The sequence below is a fragment of the Triplophysa rosa genome, linkage group LG9, assembly GCF_024868665.1.
Source record: "Triplophysa rosa linkage group LG9, Trosa_1v2, whole genome shotgun sequence".
Taxonomy (NCBI): Eukaryota; Metazoa; Chordata; class Actinopteri; order Cypriniformes; family Nemacheilidae; genus Triplophysa; species Triplophysa rosa.
The window spans coordinates 27,365,270-27,388,989 of record NC_079898.1 but is presented as its reverse complement, the minus strand read 5'-3'; the positions used below and the strand labels follow the sequence as shown (position 1 = coordinate 27,388,989).

The 23,720-nt window shown below is 39.2% G+C and overlaps 3 protein-coding genes across 8 annotated transcripts in view; 2 read left to right on the top strand and 1 right to left on the bottom strand.

The window, feature by feature from the left end:
• Nucleotides 1–165: 165 nt before the first annotated feature.
• LOC130558726 (kinase non-catalytic C-lobe domain-containing protein 1-like) overlaps nucleotides 166–23,720 on the bottom strand; it is a 169,990-nt gene continuing 146,435 nt past the window's right edge. For all 4 annotated transcript variants that reach the window (XM_057341324.1, XM_057341325.1, XM_057341326.1 and 1 more), the window contains one exon: nucleotides 166–225. In XM_057341324.1, coding sequence (XP_057197307.1) covers nucleotides 181–225 — 45 coding nt within the window. In that variant the 3' untranslated portion in view covers nucleotides 166–180. The remainder of the gene's footprint in view (nucleotides 226–23,720) is intronic.
• On the top strand, nucleotides 189–6,852 carry LOC130558730 (kinase non-catalytic C-lobe domain-containing protein 1-like). 2 transcript variants are annotated; one of them, XM_057341333.1, is made up of 6 exons: nucleotides 189–275; nucleotides 366–468; nucleotides 3,890–4,012; nucleotides 4,233–4,292; nucleotides 4,423–4,580; nucleotides 5,744–6,852. In XM_057341333.1, the coding sequence occupies exons 1-6, from the start codon at nucleotides 250–252 to the stop codon at nucleotides 5,790–5,792; spliced, it is 519 nt and encodes a 172-aa protein (XP_057197316.1). In that variant the 5' UTR covers nucleotides 189–249; the 3' UTR covers nucleotides 5,793–6,852. The 2 variants fall into 2 exon arrangements, with proteins under 2 accessions (XP_057197316.1, XP_057197315.1); XM_057341332.1 differs by having other exon boundaries at nucleotides 5,679–6,851.
• LOC130558727 (homeobox protein vent1-like) lies at nucleotides 7,309–9,967 on the top strand. Of its 2 annotated transcripts, none has more exons than XM_057341329.1 (4): nucleotides 7,309–7,525; nucleotides 8,523–9,104; nucleotides 9,195–9,427; nucleotides 9,610–9,967. In XM_057341329.1, the coding sequence occupies exons 1-4, from the start codon at nucleotides 7,519–7,521 to the stop codon at nucleotides 9,853–9,855; spliced, it is 1,068 nt and encodes a 355-aa protein (XP_057197312.1). In that variant the 5' UTR covers nucleotides 7,309–7,518; the 3' UTR covers nucleotides 9,856–9,967. The 2 variants fall into 2 exon arrangements, with proteins under 2 accessions (XP_057197312.1, XP_057197313.1); XM_057341330.1 differs by having other exon boundaries at nucleotides 7,309–7,595.

The following is a 23,720-nucleotide window of genomic DNA, read 5'->3' as shown; positions in this document are numbered from 1 at the left end:
TCTCTCTCTCTCTCTCTCTCTCTCTCTCTCTGTCTCTCTCTCTCTCTCTTTTATTGGCATGACAAAAACATTGTAATAATAATAATAATAATAGTGTTAAATTTTAATTAGTAATCTATGGGAATATCTCTTGGGTTCTCTCTCTCTCTCTTACACACTGTCTTTTTCTCTCATGTTCTGTTATTTATGCAGGAAATATTTCAGGATTGTCATCCGGTTCATTTTCTGAAGTCAAGAGCACATGGAGTGATGGAGAAATCTGGAAACATTTCCAGGTGAGTTTCTGCTCTGTCACTCTGTTGTCAAAGCGTTTGAAGCTGTCAAACCTGTGTTTATGGAGCCAGATGTGTTGTGTTGCGTGTCAGGTGTGTGTCTGTGAACGCAGATCCTCTTCAGACTCTCCTCACATACACAGACTGCGTCTCCAACTGGGTTTCTGCTGAACTGGTCATCTGTGACTCTGTCAAGGTGATGCTGTATTCTATATTTTCACACCTTATAAAGTAAATCTGCTTGTGTGCGTGCGTGTGTTCATTTACGGTAATGCCATCGAGGTTCATATCCAGTGGCGTAACTTTGTTTTGAAAAGCGGTGGGGACAAAGACGACACAAACAATACTTTAATAAATTGTTTCTGTAAGAACTCGTTTGGAATATTCATGAACATCACAAGCGCGAAACATGTAGGTGACTCCTCTAGAAAACAGTATAAAACTGCACCGCTTTATCGACGGCATGACAAGTAATATTGACACAGCCGTGAAGCAGGTTCGAATCCGCTGATCTCATTATTCTATATTTTCACTTCACATATCAGATCTGCTTCCATTTGTTTTTAAACTATATCATGTTTTCATCAATAGATCATTTAAAGCATGTTGTGCTTTATTATATGAAATGATGGCTGTTGGGTCCGCGTATCTTTTGGCCATTTGTTTTTCAGTTTGAACTTGAACAAACGGGAGTGAGAAAACAGCGCCATTTTCGTTTTTCGTTCATCAAAAAAACGGAAAAACGAGAATTCGGCTTTTTTTTCGTTTTCAACTTAACGTTTAAAAAACGAATAAACAACTTGAAAACTAGTTTCTCACATGTGGGCGGTATGAAACGCCCCCTTCCGCTGATTAGCAAATCAAAGGTCAGTAAGCGACGTCTTCGGTTGTCCCTCGGTTCCGAATAAATAGTCCTCCGCTGCTGTACAGAAAGTGTGTTTCATTTATCACATTAAACAACCGTCCACAAACCGTACAGGGCAGATTATAGACTGGACTTTCTTCTGTGTTACCTAGAGCATTTCATTTAAATATTTATATCACAAATATTAATGTAGTTCGCATCCGCATCTTTCTAGCTCTCCAGGGTTAAATCTGCGTGGCAAAGCTGCGCGAAAGCGGATTCATATACTTATTTTATTTCATTCAAAATTCGCTGTGTTGGTGGTTGTCGGGTTAACACATTTTTTCCACAAGTTTGCATCTGTGTACATTCCATCAAGTGAACCAAGACGAATTCAGAGTTTTGCTGCGTGACAAAGCTGCGCGAGACACTGGACAGTACGCAGCGGATACAGTGCAGTGATGTAGTCAAAGGGAAAGTGACCTATTTGTCCGATATGTTGATCAAGGCTCAGTCACTGTTTAGATTCCACAATAAAAATCATTCAGTGTATGCTAAAGATTCTAGTATTTTATAAAACGTTTTTACTGTGTTATTTACGACTGGCACATGCGAACGATGACAATGAGAGAAATGCTGACAAAAATACAAATTAATTAAGCTATCACTGGGTTATTATTATTATTATTATTATTGCATGCAATGATAAGGACAGGTTTTGATTAACTCAGCTTATTTTTGTAAACAGCTATCATACATGTAGAGTTGTATAGAAATGTTTAGTCTTTTATGTTTAACATTTTCATGAACTTAACATTTGACAACTTTCACATTTTTAGTGCAAACAAAGGTGCAAAATTGTTTCAGACGTGCAAAACGAGCTGCTCTCACTATGAATTTAAATGGGGGCTATGGTTAAACCTCCCTTGCTGTCAGCTTTGCAAGCATGCATGCGCCCGCGCACGCACACGCACGCACACGCACACACACATTCTTTATTTTATCAGATTCAGTCGCAGTTTTAAGTGTTTTAACTGTTCACTTCCAGTTCACGCTTTAACTTGTCAATTTCATGCTTATGCGGAAACTGGCAACATTCTGTTATCAGAATCAGAAAGAGCTTTATTGCCTAGTGTGTTTGCACATACAAGGAATTTGTTTTGGTGACAGGAGCATCCAGAACACAGAAACAGCAACAACAGTACACAGAGACCATAACACAATAGAATACAGTACACAGATGATTTAAATAAGGGCCTATGGGTATAAACAATTGAGAAATACAATACAATAAACATAAGATAAAGATATAGAGAGTAAAGCTATGTGTGTGTGTAAATATGTACAAGTAAAAAATAAAAATAGACTATTGTAGTACAAGGTATGTGCTATATACAGCAGAATGAATGAAATATAATTTACATGAAAAGTTGTATAAAAATAGATAGTGTATTATCTGGAGGATATAATTAATATTGCACAGAGTTATTAATTGCACGGTGTGTAAAACACACCGTTTCATTAACTGTATACTTCTACATTGCACAGAAATGTCTACCTATGTGTCTGTATGGTTGTTTACGGATTTAGTGGCACACACCAACATATGTATAATTCAGAGAGTGGTCTTGTGCTACCACCTCTCGTCACCAGAGGCGGCAGTGCAGCTGAACTTCCGGTGGACTAAAATGCGCTATGTTGAGAAAAATACTTGATGTTTCGTTTTGATTTTGTTGTATATTAATTTGATGCACTTAAAGAAATATTGAGGAAAACAACCCAAAAATTTGTCTCGTATACAGTGGAATATGTAAAAAATGAATGGTTTATTCGTTTTTCTGTTTTGAAAACAAAAACGAATAAATGAATTATCCGAAGGTACACGGACCATACACGGACCACCTGTTGCCGTACGTAATTAAACGTATTAATTTGTGATGAAACAAAAACTACTGAAACGAATGTGTGTTTTCCCATGTTAAAAATTTGGTGTCTGACAACCCCCTGCTAATAAGGACAAACATTCAAGTATACAGGGGAAATTGCCCGTTAGGCTACAAATATACAACAAACTTTCTAAATTTTGTTTTGAACTCATGAAACTACAAAGTTGTGACTTTTTCAATTTATTGGAGTTTTCTATCAAGTATCAAAATGTAATTAATCTTGCAATCGACGATAGCAACCGCATGTCGAGAACAATAAGGACGAATATATAGCACCAAAGTGCAATTAAGCGCAAAATGTTTGGTACATGTATGACTTGAACAGCCATTTTCAAATATTTTCATCATTTTATTAAAAATGAATATCAATCTGATATGTGATAGGGGAAAAAGTTCAGCAAAGAGCACTCGCGAACCCACGACGACATGAAGGAGATAACACTTGTTTTACGCTCTACCCATCGGAGCAGTTAAGCTTCATGTGCTTTTCTTACATTTTGTCTATTCCAATCTGAAACTGATGGGCGGCGTTACTATAGATAACCTCTGCTTACAAAGCGGGCTGCTTGCACGGTAAATAGACGCTCCGTATTTTTTATTTCTTACAATAAGTGGTGGGGACAAAACTGACTTTGGCAAAAAGTGGTGGGGACATGACCCACCCATCCACCCTCAAATTACACCTATGCTCATATCATACTCTACATTGTTTGTAAAATCATGAAGGTTCATGTTTCATTAAAAAATGAAAAGGATTGTAAAAGACAGAAAATGGGTTTAGCAGAAAGGTGCTGTATTATTCCACACGTGTTTTATTGTTCTTTTAGGCTCAGACTGCTTTGCTCGCTCGATTTCTTGCCGTTGGAAAGTTTTGCTATGAGATGAGAAACTTTGCCACAGCCATGCAGATTTTGTCAGGTCTGGAGAATGTGATTGTGAGACAATTACCGGTAAGAAAAGAATTATAAAATATATTTGTTGTTTGTTATCTGTCAGCTCCAGCTGCTGAAATGTTAATTACACATCAGTTTAATGCAGATTAAATATAAACTCCATTATCATTCTGCATTGTGTGCGGAAACAGAACAACATTCATTTTAAGCGTGAAAGGAAATTGCACGAGAAAGGAGTCGTGTTTACTGAATTTCTTCTCTTGTGTGTGATGCTCAGGCCTGGAAGGTTCTCCCGCTGAAGGTGTGTGCGGTTCTGGAGGAGCTCAGGGCCGTGCAGGTGACTTCTGTAGGACATCTGAAAAAGACATGAATGTTTTAGACTGTTGAACTCTAAAGTGTACCATATTCACTCTCAAGTCTCATGCTGATCTCAGATGGGTTGTATGAATGTGTGATACGCTCTGCAGGTGTTTCTGAAGAGTGATAATCTGTGTCTGATGGAGGGACGGCAGACGAGAGCTCGACCCACTTTACCTGCGCCTCATGTCCTGGCCATGCACCTGCAGCAGCTGGAGATCGGCTCATTCACCACCACCAGCGGATCACACAAATGGACCAAACTGAGGTCAGACATTCACAGTAAACCACACGATTAAGTGTCACAAAGTGAATCAGTCTGAGAAAGAACTCGGCCTTCGGATGAGACTTTAACCCGAGGTCCTTAAAAATCCCAGGTGTAGAGGTGCATCCTGGCCAAATTGGCCCATTCGCCATCATGGCCTCCTAATCATCCTCATGTGTACTAGTTGGCTTCATCACTCGCTCTCTTCTCCATCAGTAAGCTGGTGTGTGGTGGGCGTTCTGGCGCAATATGGCTGCCGTCGCATCATCCAGGTGGATGCTGCACATTGGTGGTGCTTGAGGAGATCCCCCTTTCACGTAAAGCGCTTTGAGTGCCCAGAAAACAGTGCGCTGTATACAGTACATGTAATGAATTATAAATAACAGCACATCAGCGGCTCTTCTTTACAGGATCTTCATGATTTGTTCACATCAAACGTTAAAAGAATGAGCAGAAGGACACGTGTGAGAGTGAAACCAGATTCACTGCACTACACAAATCAGAATAAAATCACCATGAACACACACACACACACACACACCGTAGAGCAGACAGCTGTGAAGGTCATAGGTCAGGAAGTATCAGGTGTGTTGGTAATGATGCAGCTGGTGGCTCTACAAGCTGATGTTGAATCGTGCGCGTGTGTGCGTGAGCGTGTGCAGCAGATGGGGTATGATGGGAAGAATTGTGCCAGGGGCCGTAGGGCTGGTGTAGTCGGCAGATTTCTGGTTTGGGTTGATACCCTCAAGAGCTGAACACAGCTGGTTGTTGTACATCTGTAGCTCACAACATTAAGATTCATGACACACACACACACACACACACACACACACACACACACACACACACACACACACATTGAGTTCATCTGATCACACACTGATAAATAAACTCACTGATGTTTTCTACTTAGACAAGATGACGTTATTGTTTTTTCTTTTCTTTTGTTGATGTTATTGTTATTTGTTATTTATGGACTATTGTCACTGAGCTTATTATAAACCAAGTATTTAAAAAAAACACAGATTTACAGTAATAAATATTGTGTGAAAGCATGACATGTCTTATGTTTGTGACGGTGCTGCTCGTGCGTCCTCACAGGAACATTGCACGTGTGGTGAGTCAAGTTCACGCGTTCCAAGAGAATCTTTATTCCTACACTCCAGACCTCGAGCTGCAGTCGTACCTGCGTGGACGCATCGCCCGGCTCGGTGAATGTGACGTCTCCCTCCTCGCCTCAGACAATAATGTCAACTTTAACCAGATGGCCAGCGATCGGCATGGCCGCAGGATCCAGGACACGCTGCGCAGGGTGAAGGCATCATTTCAGTGAGTGTCCGGAGGTGTCCGTCTGAACCCTGATGGGATGGGATGAGAGAGGAACTCATGAAGTCATTCATCTTTCTCTCTTTAAACTCTCGTGAGGACAACGTGACCTCCAGCGGTCACAGGGTTTGTGATGAATTACTTTTCTGAGAGTTTCTCACAGATATACGGCCAAATAAAGCAGTCTGATTATATACAGATGATATTTATTGATCATTAGTTCGAGAGAATGAATTATGTTATTGGATTTTAAGGTTATATGGGAATGTGAAATATTGCACTTACTGTAGCTTTTCAGAGTGAAGAACAAACTGTCCTGCTTTAATAAATTAATTGTTAGCAGATTTAAACACAGTTGTCACTTCATTGTCACACATTTGCATAAAGTTTAGTTGTTGTTAAAATCACTGAATCCATCGGAACATTTACAAACAGCTTGAATATGGGACAGTTTTCACACTTTTCTTGTTTAAAATATCAAGTAATGTTTGACACAGAACTTGGTTTATACTTTATTTGATTTTTACTAAAGTCTTCTGTTAAGGCTCAAATACACTACAAGATTTTGCTCAGATTTTCAGTCTGGACTCAGTCTGCAGATTTGATCAGTTAATCTGTTTCTATCTGAAACTTTCCAAAAGTCTGCAAGTGTGTGACGTCTAGTTTAAAAACAATCTGTTCAGATTTTGAAAGTCTTGTAGTGTGTTCCAGCCATTACTCATGTAGTTACATTGATTCAGTCATAATAAATATTTGTGACATTAAGCTGTTTCACCAGGGCTTTATTAGGACAGCTGACAAAACATTTCACACATTTGCAGGATCAAGAATGAATTGCATATAGTCCATTGAGTAGATGGATATGATACATGTGTAAAGTTGAGATTTTTTCATGAATCGATCAGAATAAAGTCTGTATTTGACACAGCTGATATTTATGCTTCTGTTTGTTTGGTTACATATCAAACTTTGGTTACTACACAAATTGTCATTCATTTTGATCTGACTTTCTTCAACGTTTTTTTTTTAATAATAAACAGAAGGACCAGACAAATGACACTTTCTCAGTGTTAAATAAGTGAGACCGGGGCTAGTTGTCACACCTCTCTTAATATTTTCTTAATCGATTTCTGTTGATGCACAAACCTCCATGTTTTTTATAGCGATTGATAATTTCCCTGATATTGCTTAGATAAAAAACCACATTAACTGCTACAGGGCATGTTGTCACATTATACTGTAAACACTATAAATCAAAACTTTTGTGAACTCTACAGACAAATGTACTTTATTAAACAGTTGACAACTTTTAAAACATGGCAACAACTTTGTCGAGATAAACATTTTTAAACACGCTTTTGTTCAAATCTAACTGTAGTTAGATATTTGACTGAACATGTGCATGTGTTTTTTGTACTAAATAGCAAAATGTGATGGTATTAGATTATTACTTCAAGAGTGATTGTGATTTAAGAGGTTTAACCAGATGCTTTAACTCTGCTGGTGTGCTGAACTTTTAGCTCAAAACTCGGCAGCTACTGGAATGCGGATCATCTACAGTGTGACAACATGCCCCGGTCTGCCCTGATCTATTCCATACAACAGCGATGGTTTCATGTTAGGTAAATATATGTTTCTTGTGATAGACTCTGTGTTCATGGAGATATGCGGTTCAGTGATGTTTCAGTGGAGGTGAGGAAAGACGCGCTGCAGATGCTCTTCATTGTGTCGTGTCGGGATGAAAGCGCTTGCGATACAGACTTTAATGGGGAGTGAAAGAGCTCAAGTCCTGCTGCTCTGTAGATCAGTGATAAACACGCAGTGATCTTCATTGTCCAGCTAAACGATCCTTTGAGTCTCTCGGTCTCTTCTCCAAAGAGATTCACATTCAGATAAACCCCAGAGAAACACTTCTTAACACATACATTCCTTACATTCTCGGTTATCACGAATAACCACTAATCTTCTGTTCACACGTGAAATGCTAAATTAATTTATCCAATCACTAGAGAGACTTTGATTTGATTTACGTCATTGCGTTTAAAACCCTTCAATGATTTCAGCCTCTATTCTGATTGTACGTTTATTGTCAAAGCCGAATGTGTGTTCAAGTAAAAGATTTAGATTATAAAAATAAATTACATTATTTATATCAAATACATACGTACTCGGATGTATTGGTGTGAAATTGGGTGTTTTCTCATCCTTTCATGGGTTGATTTGAGTTGGGTGTGAATTTGCATCTTAACTGCAGGTCAGTCCGAGTTAATTGTGTTGCTACTGTAACTCCTTTGATCCGCGATGTTTGCCGAACGCACCAAACGCTCATGTGATGGGCCGCTGGCGCCACAGACTCCCCAGCGCATCAGGATGTCTTCATACATCACCATGTGACTTGACATTGTCTTTATGCGTCCACAGAAGTCCGAAACCACCAGATATTACAGAAACCACATCGCGTCGGTTAATTATGTGGCTCCCAAATCTGTGGTTGGACTAAATAAAACTGTATAAAACCGCTTACGATTAGCCAATTTTGCTGAATATTTCACATTTTACAATTCTTAAAATTTACACTGTTCAATAAAGGTTGAGTTCGAACTTTTTTGTCCTTTAAAGACTTGGGGTCCAGTTGTTCGGACGCTGCATCATTGTTCGGAGAGGATGCAGTAGAGACAGCTGGATGCGACAGAGGTTCTCACAGACAAGCTGGCGCCAGGCTTTCACACAATCACAGGATATGTAAAGACTTCAATAACGATCCATTAGGCCTAATGATTGACAATCGATCAGGCGTTAACGCTCATGCATATGTTAATGCGGTCCTGAGACGGCCTATATATTGGGAGTCCCTTGAGGCGGCCTGGCAGACACTCTTGGATTGTAATCGGGTAAGAAACACTCGCATTGACTTGATTGTGAAACAGACCGCAATCATGGTGAAGAACTTTTCTGCGGACTGGCTCGCCCAAAGCTTTCATGCTGCCGCTCCCGATGACGCTCCAGAGCCGGAGAAGAAGCGCCACAGGCCTCACGTGCCCTGTTCGGCTCAACCGAGACCTCCAACATCCTACGACAAGGTTTACCTGCAGCCTAAACCAAAGGTCGCCAAAGCTGAGCAGAAACCAGAGGCCACCAGCGTGCCGAAAGGAAAAGAAGTGGTTGTTCCGGTTGCGCCAAGACACTGTTCGTCTCCAAGCAGTAAGTACCGTCACCATCAACCTCGAGCGCATTGCTTTACTCGTGTATATTAAAACGATGGGGAGTGATTTAACTCTTTATTGTGTTCAGTTTCAGAGAACAGTGGATACTCTTCAGGATACGAGAGCGAAGCGGCCGCGTCAGAATGCGCATCTGTTGAAGATGGACACGAGCTGGAGAAAGAGGCCGTAAGGCGCCGAATCCGAACCAAATTCACTCCAGAGCAGATCGACAAGCTCGAGAAAATCTTCAACAAGCACAAATACTTGGACGCAGGAGAGAGAATAAAAACAGCGCTTAAGCTGAATCTATCCGAAACACAGGTGAGATACATTTACGTGTATGCATTTGGCAGACGCTTTTATCCAAAGCGACTTACATTGCACTGTACTGTACATTTGTTTCTGAGATAACAAGATCCAGTCCTTCCCTTACGGCAGTGAAGTTTCGTTTGGAAAAGAATCGTTTAAAACACATTTTAACGGTGCGTTTCTTTGTGTTTCAGGTCAGAACCTGGTTCCAGAACCGTCGGATGAAGTTAAAGCGTGAAGTGCAGGAGATGCAGGCGGGTTATTTTCTCCCAGCTCTGCCGCAGATGGTTGTGCCTCACGTGCACCCGGTGGTCCAGTATCACTGTTACGACAGACAGCGCTTTCAGTTTCCTGCGCAAGTGATGCATCATCATCATCAGATCCCTGCACAGCAGAGGATTCCACATCATCACGTGATGATGCCTCAGCATTACTACTGACACTCTTTCCATGAAAACACTTACATCACATGCAGTGTGCAATATATGTACAGTTTTACAGTCAAGTGAAAATGTTTAATTATAAAGAAGAGTTTATTTATTGTGAGAAATAAAGTGCTAATGTTTTATTGCAAAGTTTGTCTACTGGTCGTGTGTTCAAGGTGAACTGTGAGAGGTTAAAGTTCAGACTGTCTGAAAGTGCGTTTGAAGTTGATTAGATCTGAAGGCTTCACATTGCGCAACTTCTTCAAAAGAGCTTTTATCTCAATCAATTTCCTTTGACTTTTACAGATACTCTGTTATAATGCACAAAACTCGAGCTATGGTGTAAACACACATTGGGAACGTATTTTATTAGCCTACATGAAATATTTTATTACAAGAAACAAAATAGAAGAACGTCTCTCCCGAAATGATATTTCAAAAGGGGTTGTGACTATAACGTTTTATATTATAATCATGAAATGAAGCCGTGTATATTCTAGTAAAACCCTAATACGAAATATAAAAGTTTCCCCAGAAAGTTTATGAGCCATAAATACCATTAATCCAATGACCAACGAGTTTCCATTGAAAAAATAAAGGGAAAATCGAGCATTTGAATAAATGTTATATGAGAAAGGCATTATAGCGTTGAAGAAATGTAAAAAGTGCTTCAGTCACAAAAAAATACTGAAGGCTGTTTCTGAGAAGTTATGCTGAGATGGAGTTTTTTTATTGTTGATGATTTTCTTGGTGAGACTGAGTCTTATTCAAATGAAATGTAGGCGCCAGAGAAACGCTAAACAAACAGCTGAAGTCATTGATCCGCCACGAAGTGTCACGCTGCGCTTTCATATGCGCGTGAAACCATTGTGTTTGTCTCTACTGCGACACTTCAAACGACACTTAACGAGCAGATCATGGTCAACAATTAGTCCTAATTAAGTCGCCCATTGATGAGTTTACACTCTCTACATAATCCCCACAGACGGGCTCCATGTTGTGGGTGGTTGTGTGTGCGTGCGTGCGTGCGTGTGTGTGCGTGCGTGTGTGTGTGTGTGTGTGTGTGTGTGTGTGTGTGTGTGTGTGTGCGTGCGTGTGTGTGCGTGCGTGTGTGTGTGTGTGTGTGTGTGTGTGTGTGTGTGTGTGTGTGCGTGCGTGTGTGTGCGTGCGTGTGTGTGTGTGTGTGTGTGTTCACGTTGATCCACACAATGGAAGGGGATACAGTGTTGATCACCCGTTAACATCACGCAACCCCATGCTAACATTAAAATAGACCAGAGGACGCCATGAAACTGCGAGCAGTCATACAGGTTTTATTCTGCATGATCAGTCATTTGCGAGACTGTCACAGACCATATACATCAGGGGTCTTCAACTACTTTTCTTTGAGGGCCAGACTCCAAAAGTATAAATAGAATGCGGGCCAGCTTTTTGACCATATTCTCATTTCTTCTGTTATTTATTGCGTTTTGTTCCTTTTATACTGTTTTTGTTGCTGTTAATTATATATTAAAACATGCACACAAATATTGCATCCAGTATTTGTGCCTTTTCGTGATATTAAATTAAAAGGGATATTGTCTTTTTAATTGTATTTTATATTCCTTACTGCATTACTTTACCCAAAAATTGCTACTAATTTTCTCACCCACAGTCCTCCAGTACATCGAGATGTGGGTGGCATTGTTTTTTCAAGAAGATATTTCTGAAGTTATTTGGTTGAATTAATTAAAGTTAAATCATTAAAAGTAAAAAACGCAAATACATTCAACACAAAAGTAATCCCTGCCCCTTGTGACGTTAAATTAGCGTCTTATAAAGCGAGTCAATTGATCTGTGCAAGAAACTGAACGCTATTATCACATCTTCGGGTGAATTCCCATCGCATTCATGCGCCCCACGCGCTTATAGGGCAGAGCCTTTGTATAGTGCGAGTTCTGGGGGAGATGAACAGCTGTTTTTCGTAAATATAGCCGTTATTCATAATGAATGCAGTTATAAAAACAACACCGTTTCCCTTATCTGAGACAACCGTTCACGTGGTGTACCCTTCCTACAGTTAGCCTACTTTCAAGGGCACAAAACGCGTTTGAGAACACGACCTATCGCGTGCGCAAACCGATTGCCTGTGGCCGTGCAATGCATTGCTGATTATAACGTTGTAAATAACATTACGTTTCTTGGACTGACCGATCAAATCGCTTTATAAGACGTAAATCATTAGGAGCCGCGGGAATTACTTTCGTTTTGAATGTAGCAGCGTTTTGGGCTTTTAAAGATGTGGCGTCTCAGGAGGACGTGCATTTAAAGCACACCGTTCTTAAAGTCTCTCCACTTATTTGAAATGTTAAGGCGGGCCAGTTAAAGATGATTGACGGGCCGCCAGTTGACTAGCCCTGATATACATGTACAGTTTTATTATCGCTCAATGTTTATGTGTGTCATTCTTGGCCACTGTAAAAGAAACCAAATGTCAAATGTTTCAGCATTGTCCAATGTTAGATTCTGTCTCGCATTGCCGTATCATGTGATTGATATAGAAATTCAAGTCATTTTATCTAACGCTCTATTCAATATTGATTGGTTTCAAAGCAGCTTTACTAAACCAAAAAGGACTTCTGCTTTAGTTTGAGCAATTTGAAGATGAATCTTTCCAGTCGTACAGGCTAATGTGTTCTACATTCTACAAACTAGCCTTGAGCATTGCATATAGAGATAGACATTAAATATAACATTTATAATGAAAAAAAACAGATATCAAAACGTTTTCGCTGCATAGTTTTTTCTAACCTTTTCTGTTTTTTTATAACTTTTGTATTTATTCTTGACGTAATTCGAAAGAGACGCGAGATTTGGCGTATTGGTCTCAAATCGAGTTAAATTATTGACTAGTGATGATCTGCTGTAAACTTATGCAAAAGTTAAAACTGCTTGTTTTAATGAGTTCATGTATAAACATGTTGCCATGACATTGATCACATACTTTTGTATAGTGCATGTATGCAACAAGAGAATATTTCACACCCCGCGAGGATGGAAAAAAGCCCCAAACAGGCCCGTTGAATAAACAAGAACGCTTCGTGTGGTCTTGGAATGTCATAGACTTTAAAGATACAAGTACAATAGGGATCAAGACCAAATGTCACTGTAAGTAAAACAGTGATCCTCCCAAATAAACAAGTCTTTCATCTTGAGATTATCGGTCAATGGATTATGTCTTGTCTTGAGTGAACGATACGAGTCTCCGTCAGATGATTGTATCATCGTGCATGAATGATGTGGATGATTATTCATCTCTTCTCAGGTACTTGAGGGACCATGAGGTGCTCAGACACACTGGCGCCTGGATATCACAAGTAGTCTACACTGAACGTGTGAACAGCCCCATTGCAACATATATTAACTTCAATTACAACGCCCATCAGATGGTTATAATTCCTCCTGGACCTTTACTCATGCAAATGAGCGAAACATCTCCTACATAAAGTCAAGCGAGCTGCTCAAATGATTTTTGGAGATTCTCTCAAGAGGAAACATCATGTCCAAGAACTTCTCCGTGGAGTGGCTGTCCCAGAGCTACCACGCTGAACAGATGGACCAGGAAGACTCACATAAAACTTGTGGAATTCCTAGACTTCCCGATTCCGTTTCAAAAGCATCTCCAAATATATTTCACCTTGTTGGCGAAGGAGAGAAGATTCCATCCTCCCCTGCGAGTAAGTATGACCCTCATTGTTGTGTCTAACGCTAGAATGACATTTGTAGATTTGTATCTAACCTTTTCTTTCTATCACTTTAGATAGTTGTGGCTACACATCTGCGTCCGAGAGTGATGTCGGTGATGACAGCGAAGGAGAATCTGGACCGCACCGTCGTGTCAGAACCAAGTTCACCTCTGAGCAGATCTCCAGACTGGAGAAAACCTTCAACAAACACAAATATCTCGGTGCATCTCAAAGACGGAAAATTTCAGAAAAGCTACATCTGTCTGAAACGCAGGTATGTGTGGTGATGTTTTAAACAAGTTGTTCCCAATTCTTGTATAATTTTGCATACAATTTCCATGTTAATTCCATTAAATTAAAATCATGCGACGCTGTTTAAATAAATCGAAAACTGTCCAGTAAGTTTTCCTGAAGTCTAAAGCTTTTGATTCAGTTTTAAAAAAGCACTTTAGAATTGAATATTTATTCATATCTCAGTTTATTATGTTTTAGGTGAAAACATGGTTTCAAAACAGACGAATGAAGGTGAAACGGGAAGTTCAGGACATGCGCGCTGCTCAGTATTTCGTGCCAACTCTTCTGCAACCGGTGACGTCATTTCAGCACCACGCCATGAGCGGACAGCGCCCACATCACATGTACATCCATCAGCACGTGCAGCAGAGGATTCCTGTACACCATCAGCCTGCTCATCCGATGATATTCTCTCCCTGTTACTTCTGAAGACTTCTATTAAAAGTCAATCAATGCCATATGAAAATGCTCCTAAAATGGGGTTTGAGACGGTAAAATGTAGAAGTAAGCACTGTCTGTTTTCTGTAATCTATAGAGAAAATGTATATGGATGTACATACATAAATATAGTCTTTTATCTATGTTGACTTGCTCTGTTTGATTTTTTTTACACTCAATTATGGGACTGGGTTATAATTTCCAAATTTTATTAAGACTAATGCGAAAATATTTAAAAGCCAAACATGCCATATGAGGTCTGAATGATTATCATGGTTTTCAAATAACAATAGTTATCTTTAGTGCCCACTTTCAAATGTAAAGTCAGTTGATCTCAGTTTGACGTTTTTTATTTATTTATTGACAGTAACAACACAACACCAGGGGGAGTTTACAATAGAACATTAAAGAAATAACACATCGAAATTGAATCGATATAAAGTGCCATTTCTTTTTAATCATCTTCAACTTGGACGAGCTTAGCACAGTTCTTAAAATATGACGTAACATTGGCGTCGGATCTAGATGTGAGATCTCGTTTGGGCTCGCGTGTTTATTTGCTCCTGTGTGGACACATGCGTGCGTACGTGCAGACAGAGAGCTCGCGAGCCATTAACGCCTTTCAAGATCATCAAAGCATCTGTAACGAGCAGATGATTAAGATCCATGGAGCCCAGTTGAGTCTGAATGGAGAAGTTCACACCCACGACGGAGGCGAGAAACACTGGCGCCACGAAGTCTGTCCGACTCCGAGCAGGAACCAGAAACTGAAGATTCACTTCCACTGTGTGAATTCATGAGAGTCCTGTGGCGCTCTCCCGTGTCAACAAAACTTAAAACACGCTGCCCACACAATCACAGTGACGTGTTACACAGCTTAGCCTTTTTCGTGTGTGTTTTACGAGAAACAAATGTGTTAATGAATGTCATTATTATACATGCTTACATTATTTGTTGATATCACTGATTCACTGTATTTACTATAGTAAACGAGATTACAATTCCTAGATTCTATTGTGTTTTTTTACCTTAACATAGTGAATTGATAAACTGTAGTAAATACTACTATAACATTTACTGTTGACAAAACAAGATGTAGCTTGAATAAAAGCGTCTGGTAAATGCGTAAATGTTATGTAAATGTATAGTTGATTTGACAGAAATATACAAAGTAAGCCAATATGCTACAGTAAATAGGCTAAAGTGTGGGGCAGTGTTGTTTTATTTAACTTAATGAAGAGAAATGATTTGTTATTCTAGAATCCAGTTTTAGTTGTTATTAGACCTAAACCTTCAGCAAAGTAAAAGCTTAATTGATTCGTTTCACATGGTCACTGGCTTCTGTGTGAATGTAAAAAAGGAGATTCTTCATCAAATTCTTCGTCAGTTAAATCTGGACGTTACTGTATAATATCATACTATTGTCATGTGTTCATTTATGAAAGTGATCATTCTAAATAACGATGAGTGGATGCTCTGTTTTGATTTCAGACCCCTTGTGTTTAACCTCAGAGTTCAGATGACGTGGTGAGAAAATGTGTGTTCATATCCACTGGGGGGCAGTGCTGTCCCATCACATGACTTTACAGAAACGCTGGATAGAAATTGAGCTTTGACGGGCCACCTCTCTGTCCTGTAGACCAGTGTGTTAATGATATAGTTAAATAAATGTGTGACAGCTGAATGATGAACAATATTATCACACAGGACACTTTCTACAGCTGGAAAATAATAATCAACGCCTAAAATGTGCATGAGATCTGAATGACATGTTGACAACAGTTGAAACACCTTCCAACAAATCACAACTAACGTCACTTTCTGAGTTATTTTTTAAACGACTTTAATGAAGGTTCACCAGGTTCACACCAGCACTGCATCAGTTTAGACCTTTTGTCAAAATGTTTCTCTTGTGCTTGTGTCCTTTAAAAAAAACAGCACTTGTTTTGGTTATCAAATGCTTCATGCATGAATTCATGTATCTTTAAATTCTCTTCTACTGACTTTAAAAGCCATAAAATAATCTCACAAGTGTGTTACATCACAGAAAATAAAACTTTTAAAAAGAAGTCAAGTGTGCTGCGGGAAACGTTTTTCTCATTTTATCTTGAGAATAATCTTGTGTTTTTGTTGTTGAATTATCTCAGCTGGCCCGCTCCCTGCTCTGATGTGATGCTGATGATCATGAGGACCACAGTGATGTAAATGTTCCTCTCGTCCCCGGCAGATGCGGTAATGAGGACATGAGGGATTGAGATGCTGTGAGTGGGCACTTGCTGTCTTTCATTTGATGTAATGATCTCCTCAGGCCTCCTCTCATGATACCTGAATGAGATCTTCATTTATCATCTCCTTACTCGGTTAGACAGACTTATTTTCTACTTGACTGCATGGAAAACTGCAGAGTCGTTTATTTATTTAGAGAGAGAGAGAGAGAGAGAATGATATGTACAACAGAAGCTCGGTTTTGTCTGTTTATCAGATTCTTTCACTTTAGTCTTTAGATTCAAGATTTATGGAAATAAATGGTTTATTTTCCACTATTAATAACTTTATACAATACATGGATACACATACAAATGAAACATGAAAAAGAAAAGAATACTTTTAATATAATATTAATATAATACTTTTAAATGTAATAAAAAATGTAAATCATTAATTAAGTATAAAAACGTTTTTATATATGTGATAAATCTGTCATATTTTTGCAGCTTCAGAAAATGCACTATATTTTACATTTAGAACAATGATATTGTTAAATCTTTTTGTACTTTAAAGTTAAATATATACATTTGTCTACATCTTTTAGAAACGTATAACATTAACTCTCAAATGTGTATTCATGTTTTAATGCATTGAGTCACGAATAATTACCAACCAAACATTCTTGAAACTTTGAACTCTAGTGAGAGCTCTGAGATTTTCAAAGGAAAAGTGTAATCGTGTGTAAATCAAAGCAGGCAGGCAAAGAAAATAAAGCAGAATACGCTTGAGGATTTCTCACGCTACTTTATTGAATGAAAGGTGTCTTCTGCATGTGAAAGTGAAGATTAAACATCGTTGATGCGGCCGGTGGAGACGTGAAACACCTCGACAGCCCCATTTTCCCATGCTGTATGCCTCTTTACAGCTACATCTCAAAGAAGTATATGCATAGGAAAAAGGAACAGCGAGTTGAGGCCGAATGTTCCGTCACGGAGACCTCAGAGAAATGAGACAACCAGAGACACAAGCAGTGAAAACCATTGAAGCATTTAAAAAAAAGACATTTTTCTGTTCTTACAATAAACAACGTTATGACACAAACGCACAAAGTTTAAGAATAAACAAAAATATGATAAATAAAAGTCATGTTTAATAAACAACATTTGTTTTGCAGACAAACAGAATTAAAGCATTGAAGGGTTTTTAAGATTCTGTAAAGATTGTCCAAAACGTTTTTTGTGCAGTTCATCAAGTTTTGTTTTCACATGCATTCAAATATAGAAATGAAATGAAATACATCTCAGACTTTTCCCCGTAGCTCTTATTCATAATGAAGAGAAAGCGAGAGAGAAGCTTACCTCACTGAGAACAGGACCCTCTCCTCTCCGAAAACTCTTCCTCATGAGAATTTATTCCTGATTGGAGACCTTGAAGATGTTTAGAGAAGACACAGTAACTGTTTTCAGTAGTGTGTGCTTCTCAGCGCTCGACCCTCCTCCTCATCTGACACCTGTAATCTTGACTTCTCAGCACAAAACAACACTTGTAAAGCACCCTGTGACGGCGTCGAGTCGACGCAGGCATTGGTTGGCACCGCTGGCCGTGGTGGTACATGGTGTTATTGTCCAGCGGGGCAGATGGTGGGCTATCTACAGAGATGATGGGACAGCGTGTTCTCTGACGGCTCCAATGTTTCTTATCTTTCAGGGTCTCTCCCAGCGCAGAAAGGCTCCGTCTCCCATGATTCAACAGTCTCAAGGACCCAGACAAGGCCTCTTGGAGGGGAATGAGGACACACAGACGTACACACACACACACACACACACGCGCGCACGCACACACACACACACACGCACGCACGCACGCACGCACGCACGCACGTAATGTTTTTATACTGTACAAACTGTATATTCTATCCCCTATCCCTAACCCTATCCCTAAACCTAAAGATCATAGAACACTTTTTGCATTTTTAGATTTGTAAAAAATATTGTTCTGTACAATTTATAAGCTTTTGTGCCCATGAGGACCTCAATTTTGGTCCCCACGGTGACACGAGTCCCCATGTGTTGGTGTGTATTCAGGTTTAGGTCCCCACCGGGATATACAAACATGAACACACACACACGCGCACACACACACGCACACACACACACACACACACACACACGCACACACACAGAGCGTTCAGGCATGTCAAGGTTAGCGCAGCGCTCGGCTCAACAGGGAGAAATACGAGGGAATGTTGGAGTGTTGTGTGACCCCGTTCCTGACTTTCATACATTACAGTCCGAGAGTTTTTATATAAGGTGGCTGTAAATCTTCTTTATCACACTTCAGTGGTGTATTTACTGTTCTTAAGGGCAGAAGAGATCATGAGGGAAGAATCTGTACATGTGTTTGTGTTCTCTGTGTTCTAGCACAATGATCAACCAACTGAATGACAGGGACACTAGTCATCTTGTAAGACTCCAGTTTTAGTTAGTTTTAGATTTGATAAAGTTCTGAAGAAGATTGAATGAAAAGCAAAACCAGGAGTAGACTTTACTAAGTCTCAGAATTCTCAACATCTCAAACATGAACTTTCCAGCTGAGCTGTGTGCTCACATTCATCTCATTAGTCACGTTGTCCTGGGTGATGTCAAGAGAAAAGTAAGTCAGAGCTAAAGGGATGTGTTTGGAATTGAACTCTCTTGTGCGATGTCAGATTTTCAAAGGTTAAAATCGAACCTGTCTTCAACGTTAAACTGATATACACAAATGTCAACATGAATCAAACGGTTGATATCACTTGTAATTGAAATATTAAAGCTATGTTTTCTTTATTGACAGTGTTGAGGACAGAGAAACAGACATACGGGCGAATTTCTCCAGTCAAACTCTGAGCAACTGAAGTTCTGTATGGACACTTGACAGTATTTCAATCTCTCTCTCTCTCTCTCTCGCTTCAAGATTCAAAGAAGCTTTATTGGCATGATCAAACAAATGTTACATTGCCAAAGCACAGGGAAATTAAATATAAACATTCTGCACAAATACAGATTAAAGTATATAGCATATACATATCAAACTCTCTCTCTCTCTGGGGCAGTTGTTGCGTGTGTGTCATTCTGTTTCTTGTGCGTCGCCAGATTTCACAACAGAAGATGAAAAATGTGCCGAGCGCAGCAGGACCGCTGGCTTTTTGTAGCTTTGCAATAAATACTGCCGTCTCAAGTCAACAGACACAAACAGCAGAGCGCTGCGTTCTCATCTATCATTAAACTGCTTTAATCTTGTGTCTAAAAATATCAGTTTCATATCTCTCCCTATCTTTATCTTTGTAAGAGAAGCTCTTGTTATTGTTTAGCACTTTCACCGCCCTCCAGAATGATCTTCTCATCTTTCTTTGAGCAACTCTGTCCTAAAAGCCAAGCACAAACACAGACATGAGTGTAGAGCTTTAGAATGATTGTGGATGGTGTTCTTGGGTCATTCAGAGTCACTGAAGGAGAAATGTTCATCGTCTTCTGTGAGGAAATCTAAACCGTTATAATGAAATCTACACTCATTATGACTGAAGTCTTATATAACTCACATCTCTTTCTTCTCACATGATCATTTAAACTCATTTAAACACGCGCGCGCGCACGCACACACACGTGCACACACTGTGTTTCTGCTGTGTTTGGTCTGTGACAGTGATATTTTCATGAGCTCAAGGTTGTGTGTGTGCGTTTGTCTGACATTTCTCTGATGTTAGATTCTTTGTTTTTAAGGATGTGTTACACATTCAAGATGTTTGTTCAGTAAATCAGCTTTATCAGGGTCAGTGTAAAACTTTGCGAGGACGGTGTGAGACTGAGACACGCAGAGTGAAACACGTTTGGATGATTTATCAGCGTTCTGCTCCAGCTGAGCATTAAACATTGATCACGCTTCATTGCCTGCTCAACACCTCCGATACTCACGTCTCACCTTTACTCACCTCTACACTCGTTCATCAGCACTGACGATAACACACAAACAAACACAACAACTGTCTCATATTCATTCTGATGTTAGGCCATTGTTCATATGATCCCATACAGACATATATGTCCCATTGTCCATATGTGATAGTGCCATAGGCTATATGATGCATATAGACTAAATCCTATAAATATATTATTATCTCACTTAACACCTAGACCAGTGGTTCCCAACCTGGGGTCCGCAACCCCCATAGGGGGGTACACACACACACACACACACACATATATGAGGGTTGGGGGGCTCTGATTGTCATATATGTACGTGGGGGGGGCCCAAGGAAAAAAGGTTGGGAACCACTGCTATAGGGAATGTGACTAAGAAATGTGTAAATTCTGTAAATAACTAATGTATCTTTATTTTATTCATTGAATAAATTAATTGTAATTAATCGTTATAATTGTCAAAGCCTTTAAATAGACAATTAATCGCCATAATCACAATTATTTAATAGACGATTAATGGTCAGCCAGATTTCAGCATCGTGACAGATAGGGCTGTCAGGATTATTAAATAATCGTCTCATCGCGATTGTTTGACCTCATCGCGATGGTTTCAGATCATCGCAATTATTGCACATCTCTATAGAAGACACTAGGGGGAGCTGTAGTCAGTGTTGGGGGTAACGCGTTACAAGTAACGAGCGTTACGTAATAGGATGACTTTTAAGTAACGAGTAATGTAACGCAGTTACTTTATAAATTTACATATCAATACTGGAGTTACTTTGTTTTTCAAGTAACTCGAGTTACTTTTCAGTCTAATCATTGATTTATATGAACATTTTTTTAACTGCAGAAGTGAAATTCTGAATTAAATGTAGTGTAGACATGATCGCTCATGCTTGCGCAGAAACAGTTGCTAGTCAGACATAGGCAGTGTTGCTATGTCTGCAGGCTGCGTGTTCCGGCTTCGTTTTTGTTACGCAAATCTGGCAACCCTTGACACAGCGATGGGAGGCGGAGCTATAGTGTGGCCGCACTCGCCACCATGGACAAAATGCCTGCAAATGCCGGTCATGTTTGGAAGATATCTTTCAGATCGCGAAATTAGCGCAAGTCATGACACGCAACAGCAATCAATGGTCTCATGCCTCGTGAATGTAAACATAAGCTGTGTTCGACTGTTTGTGGCGCTGCACGCACAGATCTGTAGATTTAAATGGGCGTGGTCACTGTTAGAAGAAGGGTTGGGGAGTGGGCGGAGCATGGGAGAAAGAGAGGAAACAACTGTCATCTGTTAGTATCGCCAAATACCAGCATATACACAACATAATATGTTAAATGTCATTTTCCCCTCAAAATAATATTATATAATATTAGTAATATATTATATGTTAGATTAATCATAATTTAAAAAAAAATCAAAAAATAATAGCAGTGTCAACAAGGCAGAGCTCTGATGACGTGGAGGACTACTGGTCAGGAAATATTTGAAATGTGTTTTTTAAAGAAAATAAAGGTGTGTTATAGGCTATATAGGATTGTTAAATGCATTACAGTGCTAAACACTAAAGAACAGCAAAGTCTGGAAAAGCATGAGCATCAGTTAGGTGAGAAAAAGTAACGCAAAATTATTTCAGTTACTTTTTTATAGAGTAACTCCATATTGTAACTAGTTACTTTTTAAAGTAACTTTCCCCAACACTGGCTGTAGTGCATCTGTATATTGCATATTTTTATTGTATATATTGTAACTAAAGCACGGTAATACTTGTAAACTGTACCACCACAACACAATCACTTAAAAAAACTAAAGCATATACCATAAAAATAACCTGCAGTACAATTGAATATTATTTCAGTGTGAAAACCAGTCTACCAAAATCTCATTAACATAGAAGTAAACTTTTATTGTAGTCTCGCAGGTGAGAAAAAACAGACTAGAAGCTTTTCTATGACTGACAGTATTTTAATGGTGGCTTCAATTCACACCTGATCAATTTACTTCATTTACAAGTATTTGGCGGTTGTATTATTGACAGGTAAAAGCCTAAACCGTAAGTATGATGACCCAATTTTTTGTATGTATTTCGAAGAAAAAGAACATAGTCTTTATATTCAGAACATTATGATCGTTTCAAAGCTGAATAAAACATGTGTGAGAATTAAAAGTCAAAGCTCTAAAACAGACGATTAATCATCATAATCGCAGTGATTTATTAGACAATTAATCGTCAGCCAAATTTCATAATCGTGACAGCCCTAGTGACAGATGAAGTTGAGCAATAAATGTGAATTTAGGTTGTGTATAATATTACAGGTGCACAGCTTCAGAGGTCAAACAGCTGGAGACGGAGTCCCAAGACTCGTCTTTTAACAGCCAATCATCATCAGCCGTTGAGCGAGCTGACAGATCTGGGAGGCAGGGCTGCACGAGTGTGTCAATCACTAGGTAGTGTGAAAAAATGTTGAGCACAAATATTCTGGAAAAAAGGCTTAAATATATTCTGACAACACAGTGAATAATTGTTGAATGGAGTGATTTTATGATCTAATAGTAAATGTGTACATCTCTGAGAAGCTGTCGGGTGCAGTTATTTATCTTTACTGTTCACTGTTTAAGATTGGTAAAGTTTATCAGAACACCAAAGACACACATTATAAAAACATTAATTTTGTCAGTCATAATATAGTGCTGGAGAAATTTCATCTTACTACATTCAACACCTCAGAAACGTCTCAAATTTGTTTGCAGAATCTCTGCGATGTTATCTGGTAGAACGACAGTCACACGTTAAACTGAGACTTAGATATGTGGTTTATAAAGCTTTAAAGCAATTATATTTTTACACTTCAGCATCTATTTATGTGAAACCAAAGACAGGTGACGTTCTCTCACACACACACGATCTGTGTGCAGTAATGTCCTCTATACTGTTACTAGAGTTCTCGCAGAACTGTCATGAACGTGTCGAGGTCACATTTCACCACAAAACAAAAGAGAAATAATAAACTGTTATTTGCATGAAGAAAGTGAAACCAGTTGTTTATGACCATTAAGATTTCTGCACGTTTTGTGACTTTCAAACACATTTTTCCCCAAGATAATTGTGTCTGGACAGGATGATTATCTCGGTGTGTAAAGAGAAAGAAGCCTCCCTTTCACCCCTCCATAACTCTCTCTCTCGGTCTCTCTCTGTCTCTCTCTCTCTGTCTCTCTCTGTCTCTCTCTCTCTCTCTCTCTCTCTCTCTCTCTCTCTCT